The following is a 24,803-nucleotide window of genomic DNA, read 5'->3' on the forward strand; positions in this document are numbered from 1 at the left end:
ATATATCTGACTAACTTTAGGAAAATAACGACATTTTAGCTGAGGCCTGAGTGTTGAACATCGTCACCGTTATGGCTCTGTCCAGCATACCCTATCCTATGCTACGCTATTTGTCTACAGGCAACTCGCGAATGCTTACTGCAACTTGTGGTCCTACACTAACGAGCTGGCGAAAGGTCATTCTAGTTTCTCTTGAGCAAAAAGGACTGGCCAGACGGCAAGAAAAAGGCCAAATAAATTTTACAACGGCTACCATGGCTTTAGCTCGCTGTAGAAAAGAAAGAAGCACGAAATACCGACAGCCAATCGCCGCTGGCCAACGTGGCATATATCCTGTGTTCTGCGTGGAACGGCAGGAGAAGCTCCATGAAATGGCCGGCGTGTCATAAGGTATTGCCATTAGCAGCATCGCCTGCTCGAACAGACCTAGCGACTTGGACTATTCGCCATCCTTTGGCTTCGCTAAGTTCCCTTTTTTATCGACGACACAGTTGCGCCCAACAACGCGATTTCTATCTTGTCGTCCTTTCGCGGTGCTTTTTTGTGACTTCAAACGCTGCCTCACTGAACTGACATCTTTATGACCATTGGTTCCAAAAGGCGTCAATAGGTATTCTGATCTTCTTATCCTTTCGCAAAATGATGCGACCGCGTCGATCCGAGAGAATACTGACGCTTGCCTGAATTTGACCTATCAGGCAGGATTTCAAAGTTGTATTGTGTCGCTGAGTTTAGTGCCAGACGTATAACTCGTAGTTACCGAATGGTAGCTTCGTCATAATTGCGACATTGAATTTACCGGTATAGGGTACTGAGGCTTTCCTTGTCAATAGTTAGTAATTGTGACATTGACAACACATCGATTATTAAGGGCAGGTAAAGCTAATTAGGGTTGCCAGATAGCAGCTAATCATACGATAATCCACAAGTAGAACCACAGCAGAATGTAAATTGCTATTCCTGCAATAGGTAACTATTCCGTTGCGTGTACACCAGCATTGGCTTCCTACAAACGCCATTGTCGCCTTCATTATACCGAAGAGTGTTAGCTGATTTAGCCCCCGAGTAGAGTTCAGCCCTAATAAATAAAGGCAACGAGCTCTGTTGGCCAAGCACTGCGAAAGGCAACCTTCTTACAAATGTAACCACGTTACCAGCACCACCGTTACCAACTGTTTGGTCAAGCTGACCAACTGGATTTAGCTACGCTTTAAAGGCAAGATATGGATTGGCTTTGAAAGTGGGAAAGTCGGCGGCAACCGCGTACATCGAATGACGTCAATATCTACTTAATTATAGCTGCCGCATACATGGGTGGTTGAACCAGCAGGTAGACCCTAAGCAAATGTGTCCACAAGAAGACAGATAAATGATATCGTTCTATCCTGTCACCACCGTATAGTTGTTGCATGATGCTATATACCTGTTACGTGACAGTTATCATGCTGACTAAAAAAGGAAGGAATGGAAAATATGCGAGAGTTACAGCGCGCCTAGATAGAGCTAGATATATTTAAAATTGTTGTGTTTGTCGTTACTTCCCTTAGCCCCGTAGCGCATCCAGCTAGCTCTTAGGGTAATATTCTGATTTGTGCAGAAATGACGTAGCGCTACATACAACTGGTCATGCGAAACGTCTGCCTTTTATGCCCGTCAAGCTCCTTCAACGCAGTACCAGGAGTCTACTACAACAGAAAATAGGCAAATAGCTTGCCAAATTCTGACCTTAAAGGTAATCGATCGACGTCGGTATATTGGAGCAATATCCCCTATCAGTACAATTTACATGAACATATTTGCCTTATATTAGCAATATAATAATAATAAATGTTTATAATATCTATAGTTATAGCGCTACGTGCAGTGCTTCATAATTTACGCTATATTTGTAATCGTCTTATGGATTGTTTACTATTAACGTATATGCATGGAAACATATGAAGTGGTCTAGATTTAAAAGTAAATATTGGCGTACTCCGTTTCTTGGCGGAAGCAGCCAACTGCCTGAAGCTGTGTTTAACGCTCAGTATAATAAAATATTTAATATAGACATGCTAACTGAACACTTGATTGTTAATAACGGTGCTCTTTAAATGTGTTTTTCAACTCCGACGAAAGCTAACTCTCTTCCCAAGGCAACGAAACCTCACTGAAAAATAATGCGCAATAGCAAATCTGTTATCAGAATTTCATCGTTCCACAGCCTACTTGTCCTTGAGTCAAATGCCTATCGTCGTTGCGTCAACGTGTCGAACCTTTGTTTTGGTTCCTGCAAAGGGGTGACAGTAGCAGCGGCACACAAGCAGGCAGGGAAGATGATTTGTGTAGCACAGGCGGAGAAAAGCTTTTCAACTGATAAAGGATCATAGAGGCAAGAGCTGCTACTACTAGTTTCGCTACTCAGCTTGTGACAGGGAAAGCCGACTATCCTAGCAGCGCTTTCGTTTCTTTCCGTTACACTCAACGCCGCTAAACACGACACACTATACCGCGGAGGAAGTAGGTATGCATTTTGTTGGCATTGTCGTCATCGTAACGAAGCGATATGGGGCGTGGCAAGTCTGATACATTGGCGAAAAGACTGCTGTCTTCGCGACCGCTTTAGTCGTGCAAGTCGTACAAGGATACTCCGAGACAGTGCAACAGGGTGCCACATACATCCGGGCACAGGAACGACAAATTCTTCCTCTCTTCGCGGCCGTTGGCATCGGCGCCGGTGTCGTTCACAGAGCTGGCAGTCAGTTACACGGGGCGGTTGGTTGGTTTTTCGTGCAAAAGAATATCAAGGCATGGCCCTTTTGCTGTAGGCGACAATGCTCTGTATTGAGGCGTGTAACGTTATCTGGGATTGTCTTCACTAACAGCAACAACACGAATCGGAAGCTAGAGCGATTCAGCAATTGGCTCGAAGTGAAGACACTTATGACAAAAATAATATCCTTCTCCGTAACCCCATTCTCAAGCAAGCAACACTCGACCAGAAGCTGGTCGCTTCTGTTGTTTTTACAGGGCTTATTCTCGCTTTAGACAGTCTGCCTTGCATTCTCCATGCCCCTAATCCTCGCCAGACTTCGCCGCTCATTCGCTCGGTGACAGCTAGTCATCGTGAGACATTTCTTGCAGAAAGAAACTAACCTTGTATGTCGCAGCGAAGGCGTAACCGGCCGCACTCGGCCTTTTACTAAGTTATCAGTTCTATTAGTATTCCAGCACGCACCAGCGTGGCTCTAGCCCCGTTGCACAGTGGGTAACTGGTATTCCCGCCGCTATTAACTAATGTCAAGATCACAGACAAATGCAAATTAGAATAAGTAAACTGTGCCCTAGTATGACACTACATGATCTACGGAAAACAATACATTGTGTTAATGCCCGTGCTCTATGCATACATAAAAGATCAATACATCAGCTGTTTTTGAATACTCCTTTTGTTGGCGATTTTCGTAGTTGATCGGTGATTTGTTATAACTTTGATTTGCACATACCCTGAGAGACTGTGACACTTCAATGACTGATACTGGGCTAACTCAGCCATAAAATCTGACCTTTGTAGAATGGTAATGTTTTAAAAAACGAGCGCTTGGACAACAGCAATGTCGAAAGTGTGAAGACATCAGATCGTCCCTTACAAATACGTCCCCTTAAAAGCTCTTCCCAGAAAGATAGCATGTCAAGTTGGGTAGCTAAATTTTCTATTTCTGATATTCCGCAGTTGAAACGGCACAGCTTTGCATTCAAGCGCTAACAAATGGCTCGGGTGTTCTTGTGCAATTTGGCTACGTCAACCACTTTTAGGTATCTATGTATGTAATGGGACAAAAGAAGCAGCCAATGGTGCGTCGTATCCGTGTGAGGAACAACGTGAAAAGCAAAAGCCAAAAGTACACGACAAGGCAGGAACAAGAACTACATGTGAACAGGTCTTTTCTCGAAAAACACTGTTGGGTTCTACTTCCGAAACGGAAGCCATCTTGTCTTATTTTGTTGGATAGGGAACGCTACCGCTGTTGCTACGTTTGCTACGAGAGTCACCCGTAAATTCTAATATAAATCTGTATGATTCCTAAAGGTGGCAGCGCTTTCTAATATGAATAAAGGCGCAACTGCGATTCTACATCTAGTTTATGCGCACTTACGTGAGCAGATCCCTTCACAAGCTATGGACCGTTTCCGTGTCTGTGTAACATCGCATGTCTGATTAATACATATTTATGCAGAACGGCTGAACAACATGGGTTTTTCACCTTTGCGAGGGTACACTAGATGCAGAACTAATCCTATTCTGCCAACAAACTAAGAGGAGTATCAGTTACCCAAACTGGTCGACAATTTCCACGAGGGGTTAGGGCAAACCGCTCTAATCTACCGCTTATCTAGCTAAGCACAAACCGTCTGCGGTTCATGTAAATGCATCTTGTAAACAATAGACCCCTTTTCTAAACGAAGCTTTCAACTATCGCATACCACCAACAGTATTACACGCGGTCTTCATCTAGAGCCTGGTAATCGTAGCATAACTGAACCAGCTCACTCTAGCTAATGTCATAGGAGCCTGCAGTAGTGGTTGAAATAGCAGACTGCATATTCCATGCAATATCCCGCACCGTAATTTCCGAAGGCCATATGCGCGCAGAGTCCTCGCAAGCTGGAATGTTTTCTTATCGCTTGTTAGTGGCGCTAGTAGTATCTACTGGCATTTTCAACTATTCTCTTGTTGGCTTGCGCAAAATACTCGCTTCCAACTAGATCCCCTAATTGTCTTTCCTTCTTCCTGTGCAAATGTGAACTCCCACGGGAAATTTTCTCTTTTTACATGAAGCTAAAGTGGTAAGCTTCAGTTGAAAGGAAAGTCATAGAGGGAACGATCCGTGCAAGAGCGAAACGTCGCTTTAGGCCACGACTAACATTAGCAGAGCTGCTTTTGTGTCGGCCGGGCACACTAAGTATGTGAATCGGCGGGCTAGCTTGGAAGTCGGTTATGGTGCACCTATGAACTTCTTTTAATTACTAAAGGAACGGACGAAAACGTGCGTCTTCCGATTATGCTACCTTGATCTCAACACGTGCAACGTAATCGCTAGTACCATCTTCGCCTATTCCATAATATATTTTAAAGGTAAGATAAAGAAAAAAAAAAAGTAAAACACACTGCTCTATTTATTCGACAGTCTTCTAATATATGTTTGTTTTATTATTTTGTTTGTTTTATTTGTGTTCAGTCGACCTTGTGTGTTTTTTGGTACGCACCAACATTGTAAATAACAGGCGTCTTCCCCTTAAATATTGTACACTGTGGTTAGTTTTTGTTATTTATCTTCTGTAAAGAGATACGAAAAACAGAGACGTGGCTTTAATACGGGTTGCATGAGTAGCTTTTTATATTCTCTAATAAACTTATCCGCTGATTAAAGAGTGAAAATGGCATGACCGAGAACTACCCTGCAAGGGACAAGAAAAGAAAGTGAGACACGACAAAACCATCATTGCAACAGTCTCTGGAGTCTAATCTTCAAAAATGATTTTTCTGTTTACCGTTAACCAGCTTATTATCTGAGAGAGACTAATCTTGCATTCTGTGTCCTTGTATGTAAGTTGAATAAATATGTCATGCTGGTGCTGCACAGAGCTGGACAGAATTGTCAATGGACACGGCTTGACCTAGGTCCCCCATGACACAACCTCGCGAATTGTCTCTAGCCCACCCCTATATACGTACGTATGAAGCTCATGTTTTACGCTGCGCCGACGGTTATACTCACACGTGCGCACACGATCAGGCAGGGTCAACATGTCAACAAATGACTGCGTGCCCCCTCCCCCACTTTCGCTCCGACGACTTTTTCCTCGTTTATGTTGAATTCCTTCTCTGTTACTAGTACTCGACGTCTTCCTACCCATCGACTAGTAGCTGAGGATGGAAAAACGGGCCACTTTGTACCCTTTTAGCTGTCCTGTCCCCGATTTCCCGGTCGTCCTTGGGTTCAGGTGCACAATTAGCCTGCCAGGTCACAAAAATAACAGAACACCGAATCAGGCAAGCGGAACCCGACCGGATGATATATCGCGAACGGGACCTGACGAAGCGGTAAAGTTAGGGTATGGTTTTAAAATATCTTACTTTCAAGCTTATCGCACTTCCTGTGTATTTCATATCTTCTGAACCAGCCCCGTCAGCTGTTAAGCAGCATTAGCTGTTTCGTAACAGCTGATATGTTCAAAATCTCTAAATCTTTGTTTCCGTCGTTTTTATCATATAATATGGAGTTAGAAAGCGTTAGGCAGCCGGGAGCATAAAAATGCTGGGAGTAGTAACCAAACCGTTTCATTGGGACATTGTTTTCCGCAGATGAGAAATCTACACTAACAAGCAAAAAGGGAAAATTTTCTTAACGTCAATAATTTTTTTTTGACGTCAAAAAAATGAGTATATATACACACATATATATACATAAGCATATGTAGAGATAGGTAGGCCAACTAACTCATATAGTTGGTCTTCGAAGCTGCTCCGGTTTTGAGGCCTCCTCCGCTGCTCCAAACCCATGGCAGTTGCTTCGAGGCGTCTCAAGCGAGCCTGGACGGTGAGCGATGGCAGTGACGAAAACAGATGCCACCCACTGCGTTTTGCTTACTTCCTTTTTTTTATATTGTTTGCTTTCGTTGATCTATCAGAATGTTTGAAGGGAGAGAGGACAGCGAAAGTCAAGCCAGAGCTAAAAACGGTATATCTATACACTACTTGAATCTATTTCATATAAGGAAATACCGAAGAATTCTGCCCTACTCAGTTGCCACCACATAGCCCTTTTCTGTTGTTCTTTTCAATTCGCTTACAGGCCCTGGAAGCCAACTGAGCCCGGTGGGGTCTGTTATGGGGTCGTTTGAAAGTTTTGCTCTTTTCAGGATCTACGCTTGCAAGATTTCCTGCTTCTCCAGCACTTCCTCTCGGTCAACGATACCCGCTTCGCGATAATCATCACCCAACCGGTTACCTTTTGTCGTTCGGTCGTTTTACGACTTAACCACACCACAGACGAACGCGTACCAATAGAAATTCTTTTAGCCAACTTGAATATATTCCGAATAGGTATGACCACGCGGTTAAAAGGCGTTGGCCGCATGTACTGCATATACATGCATATACTGCACTGGCGACAACCAGATTGCTGCACAGAAATCAGTTCAATGATAACATCATAATACAAGTTGAATATAACAGTTACCCAGAAATAAACCAGCTGCTATTATATTCATCTTGTAGGATCATGACGTATCATTTCCTACCCCACGCATTCATATATACTTGTTACCACCCTTACCAATAATCCTAAGCATTTCCGTCATTGTCGCTATACGGGGACGAGGTGTTGCCTCTGCAGCACGTTATCAGTGTAATTGGTTGCAATGAAAGAAGAGCAAGTCGTCGAGGCTGAAAGTCTATTCAGTTCGAGTACGGAGGAAAGCTGCAAGTCTGAGGCCTATGATAGTTACTTTAGCTGTGAAGAGATTCGACATTGGAACAACCGTTACCATCGTTCAACGGTTGTGCAGAAGGTCGAGGTGCGTTCGTATGCCTCTCGAATGCGATCTCAAAAGCCGAGGGAAAGGTTCCGTTTCGGACAGTGAAGCAGGCGTCGCAGAATTACATAGACGGGAATATGTATACATCTATTATATATGCTAAACATTTTTTTGCATGAAACGACCTTGTAGGAATGCAGATTTCTAATGATGTATGTGTTTTGCATTTGCATTACTCCGAGCTCGGTCCATGTAAAAAAATCTTTAGTAAAGATTCCTCTACATGGCTGGAAAACAACTTACCTATCCACCATTTCCCCATGTCACTTAGCTAGCAAGGGGTTATGATCGCCCAAAAAAAAACAAACATCGTCCGGTCCAGCCAATAGCGAAATTCAATGCATCGCATGCACCCTGGAGTTCAGTCTTTCTCTATATTGTTTTGCCGGATTCGTGTCGACTTCGACACTTCGCTTCCAGGGATATGTGTCTCAATGCTGTATCCCCTGCTGTGCTTGTGCTTCTGCAGCTTCGTACCAGCCGTTGTGGGCTTGTTTTATTGCTGGACGGCGGGTGTCGCGACGGCTGTGGCGATGGCGGCGGCGGCGGCGATACAAACGTCGCCAAACAACGAGGTTTTTGTGCAGCGCATTCTCTTGCTCCTAAGTATACGTTCGCCACACGGATTTGAAACCGAGAAGACATGCAACGAGAAAGGTTAGTTGACGAATATAAATGTAGCGATCATGTTATCGATCGATAAGAATGACGGTGGCCTGCGGATGACGGCGCATCTGAGAATAGCATGATCGGACCCGAGCGTAAGAGCTCATCAATCCTGGCCTCTTCTAGAAGAAAAGACGAGACTACGGCAGCTCTAGGAACGACTTCGAATGAGATACTGGAGGGACTGGGAAAGCTGGTCGTGTTCACAGTACTAGTCAGAGTAGCAGTTATAATAGTAATAGTAGCGGCATGCGAAGCTGTATGGAAAACCTATGTTGTCACCGTCGACTTGATCATTTATCTTACGCGCACTACAACGTTCTGTTGGGACACAACAATCGTGTGGAAGTCAGTGGTAAAAAAGATCCGTGCTCTCCGACTCAATTCACTAATATCATTGCAGGCTATTTGATGTCGATTTGGCGTTCAGAACAGCCCGATAGCATGACATCAGATGTGGCCGTCTGGTAACACTCGTGACTATCGTAGTTAAAAACGCTGGTAAAAATCAGCATTGATCACAACTTGACGACGAAACCGTTTTATTGGAGAAAGCAGACATGTCGTAGGTGGATTTTGGTTTCTTGCATCATACCGAAATCAATGCCTCATTTATAACGTACAAGTAACTACATTGTGGCTCATTATTATAATTTCACTGTGTAAAGAAGAGTCCGTTTCTGCACTTGCGATGTACGATACTGTCATGGAACGCAATCTGTCACCTTGAATGATACGAGTCGTTTGCGAAACAAGCGGCAGCTATGCGTTCTTCGTATTGAACAAAAGCCGGAAGATGGCGTATAAGCTCGGGAGGATCGGCGGCCGGAGACTCCAAGCATACTAGGAAATTGCCACGTTAAACGACCCAGATTCTCGACGTATTGTGGAAAGACCGGAAAGACCAAAACGGCTTTAGCGAGGCTCGAGTAAGGGCAGTTGGTTCTGCTGGACCTTATTTTGGTGCTAACCGTTAGGTTCCTATTAGGCACCATAAATGTTTATGATACGTTATAAAAAGGATTCGTGACACGGTAATGGCCGTTTCATCGAGGGCCGGTACAGTCTGGTAGAAGAACAACTGGCTGCCTTCTTTCAAGATTCCTACGGGCCAACTATTGCATAACATCAAAACGCTATGCAGCAAATTTTTTCAAATTGTGTTTATTTTCAAATTTCTAACCAATATGACCCATGTATGTATAAGGAAATATTTTAGCCACCATATGTTGACAACCTATAAGATGCACAATTAATTCATTTGTACACAAAAAGTTTGTTTTTTGAAATTGGCCAAATAAATCAATGATCATGGTTGTGGAGTTCATGCGAATTTTCACTTATGGATACTTCTTGTCTGACCGGCTTCAGTGGAAGTTCATCTTTTCCAGGGACGTCGATATTCTCTGACTCGTTTGGATACATTTCCCAATAAACATTTGTCGATACGTTTCAATATTGATCAAGTATGCATACCAGATGGCGCCACTAGAAGCGTTTGTAAGTGTTAGGTCTATAAAGTTTGACGCCATTATTGATAAACGTCGGCTTGTGTGTGCTCTAAAATAAATTTAAGAAAAGCATGTTCTGCTTTTTGGCTATTGTAAATTGAGTATGACGGCAGAAGGCAATTAATTAAGAAAGAATAGAATGCACTATCATCTCTGTATCCTTCAGTTTAGTGGAAAATGCGTCGAACAAACAAGCGACAATACCAGCCACTCGCCTAAGCTATGTTTTTGCTCGGCATACTACAGGCAAATCCAAATCGCGGACGAAGGTTTCGCGTGATTGATATTGCAGCTCAGTTATAAAAATGATCTACATAAGATCTACATACACCTATAAAAATGTAGGGCGAGCATATTTGACAAGGTGGATTTCATTCACAAGAGTTTTAGAGAGACTTAGAGTTGAAGCCAACGAAGACTTTAGCATTTTCGAAAAAAAATACGCCAGTCTGAGTTGCAACGGTACAGGGCGCACCGTTTGTGATCATCCACCTCATCAAGAATCGATAGCTTGTTACAGAGAGACCGTATTGCGCAGCACCTGTGTGTTGACCCCACTAATGATTTAGCGCATTCTAGAACGTTTGCCTTCCGATTCCTAACCGCTTTCATAATCACAAAACTATTGCCTTAATATTTTTGATTGACCACCGGCCTCGGGTGCCTAACAACTTTGGCTCTGAAGTTTCTTTTGGAATGCCCGTACTCCCCACAACCTTCCCACGTATTCCTCAAGCTTTGTCTCGTTCCCACCTCGCATTGCGGAAGCTCGAGGTAGTGCGGTTTATACGCTAATTTATTCATGTTTTCATTGTCGGAGGTCAGCAGCAGCAGACGACTAAACGTATTGAAAATACCCACCCTCTGCATTTGAAATGCAGCCATAGCATTGTTCACACAACCAGTAGATTAACGTCTTAAAACTAAAGTCAGCTTTCTATCGAACTCCGATGTTGTATAAAACGAAGGAATAAAAATTCAACTTTGATTTGGTGTGATTATACGATATCTTCTTGTATCCGGTGGTCTATACAATAATCACTGAATATAGAATTGTCGAACTGAGAACCTGAACAGGCACCTCCGTCAGTATCGAAGTGCTTTTCGAGCCACCGCATGTGTAGACTGTTGTCGAAACTGCATGTATATGTATAGGCTGATTAAAGGCAGACGCCCTTTGTCCTATATTATCCGTGTTTACAGCGGTCAGGCAGTCCTAATAGCCGTCATACTCAGGTCAGGCGCGTAATGTAAAAGATGCGCGATATTCATCAATGCAGGAGCCTTTGTCTGTCTTCTCGCCTAAGGAGAATCTCTTCTGGGCACATTTTTATTTACTGTACAGATTCAGCCGTTTATATTTGTTAATTATAGAACTTGGTACTTTGTAAGGCTGCAACGGCAGCACCCGGTCCTCTTTGTAGCCCATAGCTGTGAGAAGAGCCACATGACTGTGATTTTTTCGAGACATATATGGTATCGTACGTAAACAAACGACAACGACGTTTGTGAGAGCTGCAGCGGTGATTCAAAAACGGTGATACACTTTACAACTAGGAGAAATACAATCCTTCTTCAAACACACAGAGACGCAATGTTTTTTCCCTCTTAAATATTAGGGTACGTTTCGCTGGCATGCTTTTACTATTGCAGGATAGCTGCTATAAAGGTAAATAATTGATTATAGCTTTTTTCACCTGGCCTAATTGGTTGGGTTACCTATATTATTTGTACAATGTCCAATTCGTCATTAGTTTAAATTAAAGGTGATGTCAACGTTTTGGTTTTTTTGCTAACCTTATGAACCTGTCAAGTAATTGAGCCGTATGATATTGAACATTAATGGTAAATATAAAGCAATGCTAGAAAGATAATCCGCTCGAAGTTCTTTCGGTGAACTAATAGCAAAAAAGTCGATGTTATGACAAAAGCCACGTAGACGAGAGGTTACGCTGCTGTATAACAAAAGTAGAAATTAAGCTCGGTCAGAGAACACACTATTTCAGATCCTACATTTTACATTCGACCCTTTTTTCGGGACATTCCGCTAGCTGCCTCTTGCCACAGATTTAACTATAAAACCCGAGCGATTCATGGAAAAAGCGGCGCTGGCATTACTTCAATTTGTTATATATCATGTATAATAAAATACAGTATTACGCATGAGTCACAGATTGCGTAGACTGTTCAGTATGGCTCAGCATGCGTTCAAGATAGCATATTATATTCCACTCACCTTCAGTGTTGATCGTTATGACATAGGTCCAATTAAATTTGAGCAAGACGTCGACCATTAGCTTGGCTTGAAATTCGTCAGACGGTACGACCCGCAAAAAATATTTGTAGAAGTCTTTTCGGCTAAGCTCTCGCGACGTTGCTGAGTAGCCAATTTGTGGGATGTTGAATAGCTGCAGTAGATTTTGTACCTGTATGGTTACAGCAGATGAGCCGGGCCCGATAATGCCCACAATGTTTTTGGTATTCTTGGCCCCACGGTGGCACTGCTCGGTAGTGGCCCCTCCTGCAGACGTCGACGTGTTGGCATCATCCCGCATGGCGATCGTGTCACGAATAAATTCGATGCTTTGCTCAAGAGCCGTTGGAGAATACCTGAACGTGTGCAAGCGAAAAATTGCAAGACAACTTAATAGGAGCTTCGTCATGTTCGCACCGTGCCAGAAATCAAATAGAGGTGACTGAGTTTTTGCATATCACGCTGACGTCCCGTCCCGTCCCATCGGGCACATAGTAAAGTTTAAACTATTTAAATTTAAGTTTAGCGTTGCCATATAATCGTTGCGAGAAGATCGAGTCCATTTCTGACTCTTCTAATCATTCTCAGTAAGTTTCCAGTGATCTGCGTGGGGCAGCGATTAATCAGCTTTCCTCGATGTGGAGATACTCTAACTAAGAATCTAGTCTACTCTTTTTCCAGTATGACTGTATGCGTCGTCCATTATTCAATTTTAAAGCACGAGCTTGAAAAGGTCTGCTCTGTTTCCATAATAGGTTTTAATATAAACAGTATCCCACAGAAATCCATCTATAATATAACTGCCGACGGGCAACAGCTGGTCATGGTAATAGTCGTAAGGAAATGCATGCATCTCTCAAAACTAAACTAGCTATCTGAGACACCGCACAACAAGTTATTATGATTTTATTCCACTCAGCAACTTTTACTTACAACTGAAACAGTAAAAACAAATACTTACAAATACGTATAGGTGTACGATCGTATCGTATACCCATGGCTTTTTAATCTCCATACCGCGCTAGTCACAGCACGTTGCAAGCTCTAGTTAGAACAACGCAGATACGCGTACAAGACGCAAAGACAGATAGCCGGTATATGCAAGCGCATTTGCCAAGGACGATAAGCTGATATGTGCCTATTTATCTAGGTCCCTCTACCATCCATGCCGTATTCCAGCCATGGCGTGAACAATGACTAAGTTAAATTACTTACAAACATAGAGCAGGATAACTTCATGGCATGTGTAACAGCTCTACATTTAATTAATCAGTAAACTCCCTAGGGAAATTTCAGCGGTGCGTCGTAACTATGGTAGTAGACATTCTATGCACTAATAGAGCCCGACCTACTATACAGAAAAAATTGTAGACGTTTCTTTTAAAAGCCGAAAGGGTAGAAAACGACGCGCTCGTTCGCACTAAAACATCGCTGCCATCGTCCTGGAAATATTTGACGCCACTGCTCAAAACTCCGATGCTCAGGGTAAAAACGCGTGACAAAAAAGCGAATTTTTAATCGCTTTCTTTTACGTTGCCGCTGCGTCTGCTGTTGGCTGGTCAGTGAGCTAATATTAGTCGTATTGGGTACTAACAGGGAAATACGACCAACGATCCATTCCACTTTCACCCTCGTCTCGACCTTCATCCCGTTCTTTTTTTTTTTACACATAATGAGACGGGGGTCAGAGTAAAAGCGAAAGTAGGCTTTCGTGATAGCTTTTCGCAGAAAACTGTAGCATAGCACCCAAAGAGCAGAGTCGAAAAGGAGGGTCAAAAAAGTTGCTACTGAGTAGGGTCCAACGAATCATTGATAATACAGCTAGCTATGGATGCCCATGATCTTTCTCCTTTACGAAAAAGACAGGGCTTTTTTGCCCTACGGCCGCCGCTGGTGAACACAAAAAACTTTCACACCAACATGAATATTCGCAACAGAAAAAGCGGCCGAGGATATCTTCAATATAGGGAATGTCTGGGATCAAAGTTTTTGTGGAATCGGATAGTACAACGACGAACATTGTCAGTCATGGTCAGGAACTTACTCAACACTTACCTATACAAACAACATATCTAGCCAAGCCAGCGGTATAAATAAGCAAGTGTCCTTGACTCATCAACTATCGATTCATCGACAATGAATTGAAATTGTCAACACATCAAACCACAACACCTGTTGTACCTTGGCAAGTATACCGAACGCATTATACTAATCTCTCATTACCGCTCGTTGTCTCCTTAGACAACAAAAACAAGAAAATTACTTTTGGGGGTGTGTCGACTTTCAAAAGACAGCTCGTTCATTTTTTTTTTTTTTTTTCGCAAGGTCTTGGCAGGAAATAAACCTTCGCTAAGACAAGTCCCTTGAAAAATGTGATATTTTTGTAAATAGCACATGGCAATATATAGTTAGAGCATTGAAATATAACCATAGACTTGTTCAATTTGCGACTCTGTCTACGATGTTTCGAGCCGGTGACAGTCCAAATATTGATGATTGAAATGTATTAAATAAGAAAAAGTCAGTATATTTATAATACTGTTTATCGAGTGTGCCTCGTCTTATAGCATTCTTAATAAGCATATGCCCTGTACCGGAACAGTACAGCAAATGCGCTCAACAGCATTTCCGTGTTTTCAACCTTTTCACTGTCCCTACGATGGGCACATGACCAGATCCCTTAGGTACGCCGACCCATATCAAAATGACACGCTGATAAATCTCGTCGGTTAACGACGACTGTCCTTTACCAAAGCGCATATAAGTACAATGATTAGCCATTTTAACTATGGTTGACCTGATAACAGTTAGTAGTTTAACACGTCTGTGGGCAATGCATTTACCACTTCTACAAAAAAGAAAAATGCTATACTGCCATACGCATCTCGTACAAAGTATATGACGTTCCTAAATAGCAACAGTAGAAAAGAGAACTACGTCAGGCAATACGGGGGGAAGGGGGGCCAAAGCTATCCCCACTTGGCACTTTTCTTCAAGTCCCTTGGGTCGACAAACGATAACCCGGGCACTATCGACACCCATTGCTTAAATACAGAAAGACAATGGAAAAAATATTGAGCCGATTGTAACAAAGGAAAAACATTACCATCAAATATCTCACCTTACCCAATTATTTACCAGTCACTACCAGTTGTGTACGTTGTCCATGAGTCAGAGAAAAAAAACCCATTGCTATACTCATATTGAAGGGCGCTTGTTGGGGATATCAGATGGCGGGAACGGTATGAACTAACAATCAATGGACACTGATGAGAATGATTAGCTTCTAACGGAACAGCCGCACGAGAAAAGCGGAGATCAATAGATTTTCTCTCAGTACCACTACAAAACAGAACCGATTGAAATCGTTGCTTGTCTTGTATTTACGACCATATAAAGAACACAATTTAGCCATCTTTGATCCTTTATCCTAGACGTAGTAGAGTTAGTGTGCTTAGTGCCAGTCAAAATCTATATAACCTAACTAGATACTAACTGAAATATCGCCTGGCTACATGGATGACGATAACCTTCCACAATAGAAGCCTGATTAAGTTGAATTTGGACAAATGAAAAGCAGTGCAGAGGATATGGATGCCCCGTCAGGTTTGTGCTTATTCGTGTGTAGCTGGTTACTACAGTTCCATAGCCATAGCGTGAATGCGGTGTACATCTATCGATTCGTATTCCAAAACTTATTAGGTTCGACCGCAGCTTCCCCGTATACTTTTGTATTCTCTATCCAGCAAGCCGCTTCAAACGACGCGATTGGCGAAACACCCGCGTGGGATGGTGCCAGATATAAAATACGTGTGGGTGTTTTGCAGGGAAGGCACAGAAGAGATCGTTCGAACCGAAAGGTACTTCATGTCGGAACAGAACGGATTACAGATTGATCGATAATCTACTAATGTCCGTACTAACATCTTTGCAATCGTTTCATGATAACGTTGTCCATGGTAACTGTTTACCAAAATGAAGTCAAATTTAGAAAAAGACAAACATCATTTCCGAGCACGGTAACGCAATGGTTGACAAATGCAGTTTCGGTAATCAGTGAATTTCATTCAACTTGCCAATTAGAGTAGTTAAATGATATTATCGGCCTCTCACTTAAATGTCACAGACAAATTCCTGAAGTTACTAATAAATTTACACGTTCATTCTCATGCGCACGGAATTTAACTGTGGCTTTTATCGATTGTTGTTAAGTTCTTCAATGCCTGGGTTGTAGTTTATAGTTAGTACGAATGCCGCCAACGAAAGAGTGACAGCCTAGGGCGTTTAAGTTTATCGTTGCCATTATACTGGGGCTCATGTTGTGCGAATTAGGCATTCCTTGTGTATGTAACTTGTCAATCGTCCGTTATTATTAGAGGCAAATCTTCACCAGTTCTCTAGTATCTATGCACTTTACGGCCGCAGGATACAGCTGCAGCTTAGTTAACCATAGCGTTAAATTATCAAGCAGATAGCAAATTACGTCCCGCCTTTTTCCGTTCTAAAAAATAGCCAAACGGTATGTCACCCCACTGTCATATACCGTCTGCAGCAGTCTATGGGCAGTCCATTGTCAATTCCTAGTAGCATTCTGAGTGCAATAGTCGCTCCTGTCTACGTGCTTTGTATGTGAGAAGCTATTTTGCCCTCCTAATTTGCCTTGCAGTCTTGTCCCAAGTAAAAAAAAACAGGACAATCTACTAATGGCTATTTATACGAGCCTACTTCCGAAATGGGACTCTGTTTTCTAATCATTCGTTCCAACTCGATCAGATGCCTATCGAACTGAGGCAGTTCTATTAGTACCGCTATGAAGGAAAATGTTTGTTACGTAAACATGCGCCAGGTTGCAGATCGATAGCGAGCACGTACACCCGAATTGCAAATGTACTATTAGGCCATCTAATCAAATAGGTGCTTATAGTTCATACAGACTTTTATATGTGAGCCTAAGTTAATGCTTTAATAAAGTATTGTTTCATTTAAAAACTAAACGTAGCAACAGCGTTTATCTGCTTAGCTAGTCTAGATACTCTAACGCAGGCATTTTCTATTGCACTGACCAGCAAGAATCGCGGATTTCGATGCCTAGTGTGATATTCGGAAGCAGTCTGGGGTTATTGTTGATCTCGTCGAGCGTCTGAAACGCTGCTTCTACGCGATGAATACCGTACTGTTCGCGAATTACTCCACAGGTTCGCGTCTGAGCGTTTTTGGCATCTGGAGCTTCGCGAATTGGAAATAGCGCGCCGATCGTTACGTCACCAGTGGCCGTGCCTGAAAGTAAGTATTCACCGCATGAGGCAGCAATTGAGAAAAAGTGACCGCGTGCATTTCGCCTCGTGCCATCCGTTTTCCCAATTCTATATAATTTCTCTACATACGCTCTATAGCATAATACTGTTATAAGTCCCTAATGGTCAGCCAGACTGCGGTCATAGTACACGAGACTAGCAATCACATATAACTATATAGCTTACCGATAAGTTTCTGCGGACTTCTGTTCGCCATAGAGGACGAGGTCTGCGAAGCCAGCAGGGCAGTGAAAAAGGTTATCCGGAATAGACCGAACGCTGTCAGGGTGTTCTTGTTGTAATTGCCGTAGCAGCAAGAGCCGTTGCTGGTATTGCCTGTTCTGCTGTTGTTTTTCGTCGCAGTCGTAGTCTTCGCCGTCGTAATGCCGTTACGTCGTCGGCTGTTGCCCGCCGTCCTTCGGAGCCGGGTTGTTGACGAGCGACGATGGAGTAATAGCTTTGCGAGAAGCTTCGCCGACGTTTGGTGCCTCCAACTTGAAAAAGCGTGGTTGGTACTTTTCTTCTTATTGTTGCCGTTGTTGCTTTTGTTTTGAATTTTCGCTACTACTGTCGCTGCAATCGTTGCCGTTGTAATCGTGCGGACGACAGCAGCTGAGATAGGCCATTGGGTAAACCACTGCGGGCGCCACTGAGTGAAACATTGATGGGTTCCTTGCTTCGGCTGCTGCTGCTGGTGTTGATGCTGGTATTGTCGCCTTCGTCGACATCGAGATTTCTGCAGGCAGCTGAATGCGCCACGCCCAAGATACCGGCGCCGGGCTGTAGCCACATACTGTCTGGCGTGGCTGCCGACTAATGCCGAACTCAAAGCATTCGAAGCAGCGGGCAACGGCAACGATGTTTCCGATGCCCTCATCGACATCATCTTCAGCACCTTCGCCATCAGACGCCCACTCGCCCATAACCATTCATTTTTCCTGGAAAAGCCGCGTTGTTTTTCCGAATGCGAGGCCACGGACCCATATGTGAAGAAAAACGAAGCACATGAATCAGAAGCACATTATAACTCTATGTGTATATAGACATTATGGATGTAGTCAAGAAAGCTGCGATCATCGCTTATTATAACAATTTCACGTGCTGATAGAGCACAGTGTGTAATAAGCCATTTTAAAAAATAGTTAAACAGGAAGACTGACTGGGGCATAATGCTCCACCGGGAATCGCTACGTTACCTGAAAATGGAGATTCTAATTACATGAAAAACCGGAGGGGTAAAAATGCCAGTAAGATAGGTATAGCGAATTATAAAAATGGAGATACAATAAACTGTATCTTGCTCGAGGAATCTTTGCTAACGTACAAACACATTCGTATACACATTACGAGCTAGTATTTTCCTAGTGTACACTATTGGTTTGAAGGACTCAAAGGATACTAAGGAAAGCTCATGACGGAGCCTCCTCTCTAAAAAAGCGTACGGTCATATTTTAGCACAGATCTCGCTTAGGACTATGTCGCGTGTTAGCGGCAATATGCTGCAACGCCAACGGCTTTTAAAAATCTGAGGAGACGTGAATCGAGGCTGCAGACAAAAGGCTATTCAGCGTCCTTAAAAAGAAACTCTCAGCGATGTTTCTTGCCAAAATAGGACTATGGTGCTTTCTACGAAATGACAGGACAAGACAACCTTAAATATGTTCTGCATTCGTTTGTAAAGTAAAAGAATACTGCAAAATCGTCAGGTGGTTGGCAGCGGGCAAAAGATGATTTGCGAATGGAAAAAAAAACAGCATTTAACAAGACTATATATATAGAGACATACAAGGAGTGCTTTAGAAAATTTTTTGGTTACTTGATGTAGAGGTCTACCAGTTGGTTAGTGTGGCGGTGGATTACTCTAGCCATGATAGTCGATTTGATCCAGATCTGCTTTGCCAATTTCAGCTTAAATCTAATGTAAGGTCTGTCGTAAAACTTAAGCACAGTGTTATTGAGCTAGGCATACTTGACTCGCCAATCCGGATGAAGGCAGTTATAATTGTTCACTTCTTTCCGGGAAACTCTTTTGTTTACCGAAAGACCCAGAAACATAATACGACAGGTTTATAATAAAGCAGGAATCATCGTGCTGCAGTCTAGCACGCTGCAAGCAGTTAGTTGGCGTAGGTGTCGAAAAGTAGGCACGCTTCTTGACTACTACAGGTCCATGTCATATTGGTATGTATATGTAGGACGTATTCTATATCATGCATTGGAAACGCCTGCCGCTGTGGGGAATCCACGATACCAGCCACCTCCGACTACTGGTTTGTTGTACACAGCTGTTGCTGTGATACAGCGTAAGGTATGCCTGTTCATGAAACAAGGTCCGAGAAGAATAGATCTCAAAGTCTACTTAATTGGTAGGGGGTTTACTTTGTAATATTTCACAGGGACAAGGGAATTATCAACGAAAACATGCGGCGAAAGTATATTAGACTTTAGTTTTTTTTCATTTTAACCAAACTTAAGTTTTTTCAAAGTTTTTGTAGGTAGTTTTATAGAGCTATTGACGACACGATCAAAACTCGGCAAGTGAAGAGGGGAAACTGTATCCGTATTATTTTTTCCATATAGCACGCTCGTTTATGCGTATTCCTTTATACACACGTTATGCGAACCAGACGACTTGTTATTATAATAGCGAAATATATGGATGCAACTCTATTTGGTCCAACTTCAATTGGCCATGTTATAGAAACAGACGCTTACAGTGTTTAGCAGGCCTTAGTAATTACAGGCGGAGCCAGCATACCCATCATTTTATGTAGAAACGTACACGATTTCAATTTTGTGAGACAGAGATAGGATGACATTACAAATCAAACAAATAATATGATTATTTATAAGCCTCCTTTAATACACTACATGTGTATTTTGTTAATGCAAATCCTATGTAGATATCCTAAGAAACGATAACCCTAGTTCTAGAGCAAGCGAAAACATAATTTATTTTCGAAACTCTATACAAACATCTCAAACTAGTTAAAAGCAAAATGCCGATGCAAAATCAAAGCTCGATAATTAACTATTTGATAGACTGGTCATTGCGGAGACGTGTTTCCTTTATTAGATACCATATTGTACAATAGGGCCTCTAGTATATTCGGTTATAAACCTCCCTTGCAAAAAATGTATGTTATCAATTATATTACAATAGCTTAAACGCGGCCAAATGGGATTATAGTTATTATATCAATCTGACCTTGTTTACGGCAGCTTCCTATAATATGATAGGGAATTCGTATTTGCATATTAAGTAAGCCCAAGCTACACTTTTCGACTCATCGGGAAGGCTGTGTGTGTGAACTTAACGTTATCCTGAGAAGGCTTTACATTAAAATATTCGTCGAAGACTCTTATAGCCTAATTTTCGAAAGAATGTCAGTTGAATAAACCTATGTCTTTGGCCCCTATCGCTTTGCTAGATGGGGTCATATGGACCATTATTTGGGCAAAGAAGTCAATTATTCGACGAAGTCAAAGTTCACAGAAAAAGCATCCCGAAGTTGCATTTTGTTCGAGAAGCGAAGAGGAACAATAGCAATCTGTACACCGTTCCCCACGGCTAATATGGTCGCACTGAAGCCTATAGGATCGTTTTGACCTATGATCGTGATTATTTACAATGCTTTGCCTGTGTCAGTAACTTCATTTCGTTCGATAGATGCGCTGTGCCGTTAAAGTTATTAAGATCTCTTCGAAAACAGCCCTGTATAACGTAACAGTGTGGAAAAGGAGCCAGATTGTATAGAAAGCGCGAAAATACGATACCTTAGCTTTACATGCATTTGATTCATACACATATACGTTTTCCTGTCGTACTCTTCCCCAATCTCTTGAACATAGTTTCCCCGACATCCGATTCGTGCGTGCTCTAACTCCAGTGATTCATTTAGCCCTACCTGATCCTGGCCCATATAGCCTTCAGGGTAGGCATTCGTTATTATGACCTTAATAAAACGTACCCTTTAAAGTTTAAAATTGGAAATATAATTTCGCAGCAGGTAAAACCAAGTTGGTGATTTGCGTCTTTATCATTCAATAAAAGTTTGGTTAAAGGCGTAAAAAAATGCTTAGTTATCCCATGCAGCCCTATCTTTTAATGGTTCGATCATATAGTGAGAGAAAGAATCTCACTGACGCAAATCGCATTAAATTTCTAATTCATGTACATCTTATCAGTTACGAAAAGTTGATAATATTGAAATTCAAGACCGGTGTTTTTTTTTTTGCTAGGAAAAAATCAATGGCCCGTATAATTTTACCTATTTATTATGCTGATAAACTGTTATAACTGAATAATGTTTAGACTGGTTGTAGACTGGAGTAGTGATCATTCTTCAATGAATATTGGCGATATTCCTTCTCATTTTTCGCACGCTTGTCTCAGCGCTCAGCCGCTGATGCTTCCATATGTGAATTTTCTATTTATAGTTTCTAAAAAGAAAGCTATAGTAGTGTATGGTAGCCACAAGTTGTCCTCCTTAAGTCATGGAAAGCTCCGTGATGATTTAAACTGAGACTGATTTAGAAAATAGGCGGGTTGAATCATTATTCAATTTGGAAAGCAATTGGGACATGGAGATGAAGCCTGGTTTGTTATCAACGAAGCACAGGCTACGTGCTCTTGATCTTCATGCCAACGGTATACGAGTCACCTGAGATAGCTGGCTGCATCCGTCTCGTTTCGACTTCGACGGGTATTTATAGTAGCAGATACCCCTGATGCCCATTGCAGGTATCATCATCACCATGCGTCCGAGCTTACTACCGCCGAACTCGAGGACGATACGGATCCCTTATCTGGTTCTTCTACGGTTAATAGTAAAGACTGAATCATACCTCATTTATAAAGACCGTATGCTTGTTGTGCTGATTATACCCGTACCGCAGACTGTATGTAAAATAGACCACACGCATTTCAACTTGGTTTGGGGTCGAGTTACGGGGGACCGATATCTTACTCAGTTTCCGCATTTTCAGTATTCGGGTTATGATCCTATAAGGTGTTATGTGTGAAATGTCAGCTTTGGTCAACACAACCCTTAGATTCGTAGCTCTGCTTTCGTGGGAAGCCTATTCGATTGCGGCAATGCGTTTTTCCTTCCGGTCCCGACACCTTTTTGCAGCTTTACAACATTCCAATTTCCGTTCCTGAAATTTTTGCGCCATTCGGGCACTGCCAGTTTCCTTGCCTAATGTTTTCGTCAATTTTCAGCTCATTTTCGCGACCTTCGAGGAGCAAAAAGCTTGACCACTGAGCGTGATTTGCACTCTGAACTTGAAAATTATTTAACTTCTAAAGGCCGCCATAGTTTAAAGGTTATTATCAGGCTTAAAAGACTCGCTTATAACAACCTAATATAACACCTGCCAAGAAAATGGCATACAAAACAGTATCATTAGATAGTCAATTATCTATCGAAAAAAAAAAGGCGGGGAAGGTATCGATTTTTCTGACGGAATTCAGAAACGAATTTTGTTCTCACAGCTGTCACATAACTCTCGCAATAAACAATGTAAATGGCAAAAAAATTATGTGAGAGATTGAATTATTATTAAACAATATAATGGATGGTTCTTGTAATTTGGTGAGCTACTGCATACCCAGTTCCTGATCCAACGAATTCTATTAGCTTGTAAACAAAAATGATATTGCCAGGATCGTACAACCGTGTTTATAATTCAGCTAGAGTCAAATGTGTTTGATTAGATTTATCTTACTTGAATATGGTGTTTTCTCAGGTCGTCTCACTCATATTCCAACGTCGTCAAGCGAGACGTTGGAATATGAGTGAAACAAAAAAAGGAATAGCGTCTCAAAAGGTGTGGATGGCAAGGCAATCGATGCCGTACTATACTGTTGCTAGCAGCCAGTGGCTTTCGTGCCCTTTTTTTTTGTAGTGGACTTTGCTTCCAGGTTTTCTAGTTTCTAATATGAATGGCGCTCGAGCGACATCTACTGGTAATGCGTCTAATCTTACTGTTGCTACAGCTGAGTGACCGGAATTACAATAAGGAACGGATCTATCAGAATTATATTCTGGAAGAATTTCGCTTTAGAATTATCTATTAAGCTTAGCTACGAGTAGATGCATTGGTCATAAAATTAAAAAAAAAAAGGCAATCAAGCTAAACGCAGCTCAGATACCGTGAACAAAAAGGTATCTATTTGCGTGTATTTAGGATATGGAAGGTTGTGGGTAGGTAGGTACACTTGACGTATCTGGTTTATAAGCAAGGACAGAGAGCAAATCAAATTCACGTGACGATGGTCCTATAAGAAACAAATCAGAAAGCTATAATTCAGCATAAAATAAAAAATGTTAACTAATATGAATTATTTCTATTGCCTTATAGCAACAGGTACGTTGCAGATAGAAACATGGAGCTGAACTTTTCTAAGGAGAAAAGTTCAGCTCCATGTTTCGTGCATGCGTTGATCTAGCGTGAATTAACATCACGCACAAGGAAAAGTACTTTATTTCTGGATTTGAAAGAGAATCACTATGAACCCGATGTGTTTTAAAAATTAAAAGTAGAAACAAACATGATAGTAAACCAAGATTAGCACCGAAGCCGGTCCATGACGTGCCTAGACGCGTGTAAGCTCGGTGCCTTACCAGTTATTCTAAATACGGAATAAATGATCAGCTCTATTTTGTTCGTTGAATTTCAGAACCGCTCGTTTATTAGCGTATATAGCTAGGGTTGGGTTGTTAAGTCTGATCTATTCATTGCTGTTTTATACTTCGGTTATTTACTTCATACGCACGATCTGTTCGAGATTAGTAAATGGGTCGTGCAGAAAGTGCAGGTTTATGTATAAGGTTCTCTTTTTTCCTGGACGCTTAAATTTGCGAGTGTTTGTACGTTTCTCAGGTTGCAAAGATGGGTATTCTGTGGGATCCGAATACTCACAGGTGCCGCGCGTAGCTGGTGACTCCTCTACGTCTTATCAATTTGCTAATGCTTGTTGGCTTTTCAACTACGAGTATATCGTCAACGCTAGCTACCTTTTTTAAGGGTTTGTTCGGCTGGAAAAAAAGCCGTTTGACAATCCCTCCTGCCGTTGTCCTGATGTTGATGCGTGGGTGCTAATCAACGGAGAAGTATAGGCATGCTAGCAACGTGGCAAGGAGCTTTCTTTCTCTCGTCGGTACGGCTACAGCCGAGTAGAATATTCTATTGAAGTGACAGTAGTAGTCGTTATAACCTTTGGCCCCACACATTTTATTGTATAAGGAAGGAGACGGACAGCAATATGGCAAGGAAGAATAGCGTGAGGAGAAGACCACGCTGGACATGGCTCTTTGGTAGTTTTGCTGTGGATTGTCTCATTGGTGGGCTCGGACTGCTATTCGTGAGACTCGACGCCCCATTGAGCAACGGGCTATCACTGCGAAACTCTAGGTCAGGTCAAATTAAATTGTTGTCCCTAAGGAGCTGGTGTTGTTTGTGAGTTCATGCGTAGCCCGTAGCTAATGAATG

At 42.2% G+C, this 24,803-nt stretch overlaps 2 protein-coding genes across 21 annotated transcripts in view; one reads left to right on the top strand and one right to left on the bottom strand.

Annotated features, from left to right (window-relative positions):
- The window catches only part of LOC111247412 (uncharacterized), a 21,929-nt gene extending 12,382 nt beyond the window's left edge, over positions 1–9,547 (top strand). Inside the window, exons 1-3 of one of the 2 annotated variants that reach the window (XM_086983494.1) lie at positions 7,453–7,560; positions 8,051–8,238; positions 8,651–9,547. In XM_086983494.1, coding sequence (XP_086839620.1) covers positions 7,481–7,560; positions 8,051–8,238; positions 8,651–8,718 — 336 coding nt within the window. In that variant the 5' untranslated portion in view covers positions 7,453–7,480 and the 3' untranslated portion in view covers positions 8,719–9,547. Of the gene's footprint in view, positions 1–6,836; positions 7,827–8,050; positions 8,239–8,650 lie in introns of those variants that run through there. The other variant, XM_086983493.1, reaches the window with a different exon arrangement.
- The window catches only part of LOC111247409 (metabotropic glutamate receptor 5-like), a 302,423-nt gene that overhangs the window by 134,077 nt on the left and 143,543 nt on the right, over positions 1–24,803 (bottom strand). For 17 of the 19 annotated variants that reach the window (XM_086983471.1, XM_086983477.1, XM_086983469.1 and 14 more), the window contains 3 exons: positions 17,493–18,244; positions 17,076–17,289; positions 11,995–12,368 (listed from right to left, as the gene is read on the bottom strand). In XM_086983471.1, coding sequence (XP_086839597.1) covers positions 11,995–12,368; positions 17,076–17,289; positions 17,493–18,210 — 1,306 coding nt within the window. In that variant the 5' untranslated portion in view covers positions 18,211–18,244. Of the gene's footprint in view, positions 1–7,824; positions 7,953–11,994; positions 12,369–17,075; positions 17,290–17,492; positions 18,245–24,233; positions 24,799–24,803 lie in introns of those variants that run through there. The other 2 variants (XM_086983476.1, XM_086983484.1) reach the window with 2 other exon arrangements.

This window comes from Varroa destructor, unplaced genomic scaffold (assembly GCF_002443255.2).
Source record: "Varroa destructor unplaced genomic scaffold, Vdes_3.0 BEIS01000003.1, whole genome shotgun sequence".
Lineage (NCBI taxonomy): Eukaryota > Metazoa > Arthropoda > Arachnida > Mesostigmata > Varroidae > Varroa > Varroa destructor.